The following is a 1,117-nucleotide window of genomic DNA, read 5'->3' on the forward strand; positions in this document are numbered from 1 at the left end:
CCATCATGATGGACCCACCACCACCATGATGATGGACCCACTACCACCATGATGAGTGACCCATCACCACCCTGAGTGACCCATCATGATGGACCCACCACCACCATGATGATGAACCCACTACCACCATGATGAGTGACCCATCATCACCCTGAGTGACCCATCACCACCATGATGGACCCACCACTACCACCATGATACGTGACCTATCACCACCCCAAATGACCCATCATGATGGACCTACCACAACGATGATGAGTGACCCATCATCACCCTGAGTGACCCATCATGATGGCCTGAGTGACCCACCACCACCTTGAGTGACCCATCGTGATGGCCTGAGCGACCCATCACCACCATGATGGACCCACTGCCACCATGATGAATGACCCACCACTACCATGAGTGACCCCCACCATGGGATAGTTGACCCATCACCACTCTGAGTGACTCATCATGATGGCCTGAGTGACCCATCACCACCACGAGTGACCCTTCACCACCCTGAGAGACACCCACCATGGGATGGGTGACCTATCACCACCCTGAGTGACCCACCATGATGGACCCACTACCACCATGATGGACCCACCACAGACTGATGATGATGATGATGACGATGATGATGATGATGATGGAGCCCCACTGTGATGATGATGGTCACAGACAATGATGATGGACCCATGATGATGGTGACAGACCCACCACCATGATGGACCTGTGATGATGACGATGACGATGATGATGACGATGATGATGGATCCCCCACCACAATGGACCCATGGTGATGGTCACAGATCCACCATGATGGACCCATCACCACCACAGCAGACCCATGACAGTGATGACGATGATGATGATGGACCTATCACCATGATGGACCCATGGTGATGGTCACCGATCCACCATGATGGAACCATGATGATGATGATGATGGACCCACCGCCACGATGGACCCATGGTGATGGTCACAGACCCACCATGATGGAACCATCATGATAATGATGGACCCACCACCATGATGGACCCACCATGCTGTTGCTGCTGATGATGATGATGGACCACCCCCACCCCAAGTGACTCCCACCCTCACGATGACCATTTTTCCCACCACTGA

General features: G+C 53.3%; 1 protein-coding gene across 1 annotated transcript in view; it reads left to right on the top strand.

Moving 5' to 3' along the window:
* LOC130587233 (myosin-6-like) overlaps positions 1 to 651 on the top strand; it is a gene marked incomplete at its 5' end in the record, with an annotated part of 25,332 nt that extends 24,681 nt beyond the window's left edge. Inside the window, one exon of the mRNA XM_057388203.1 lies at positions 598 to 651. Within this exon, the coding sequence (XP_057244186.1) occupies positions 598 to 651 (54 nt within the window). The remainder of the gene's footprint in view (positions 1 to 597) is intronic.
* Between the last annotated feature and the right edge of the window lie 466 nt (positions 652 to 1,117).

Source organism: Malurus melanocephalus, unplaced genomic scaffold, assembly GCF_030028575.1.
Source record: "Malurus melanocephalus ecotype Western Australia unplaced genomic scaffold, MMel_1.1 scaffold_1668, whole genome shotgun sequence".
Classification (NCBI taxonomy): Eukaryota; Metazoa; Chordata; class Aves; order Passeriformes; family Maluridae; genus Malurus; species Malurus melanocephalus.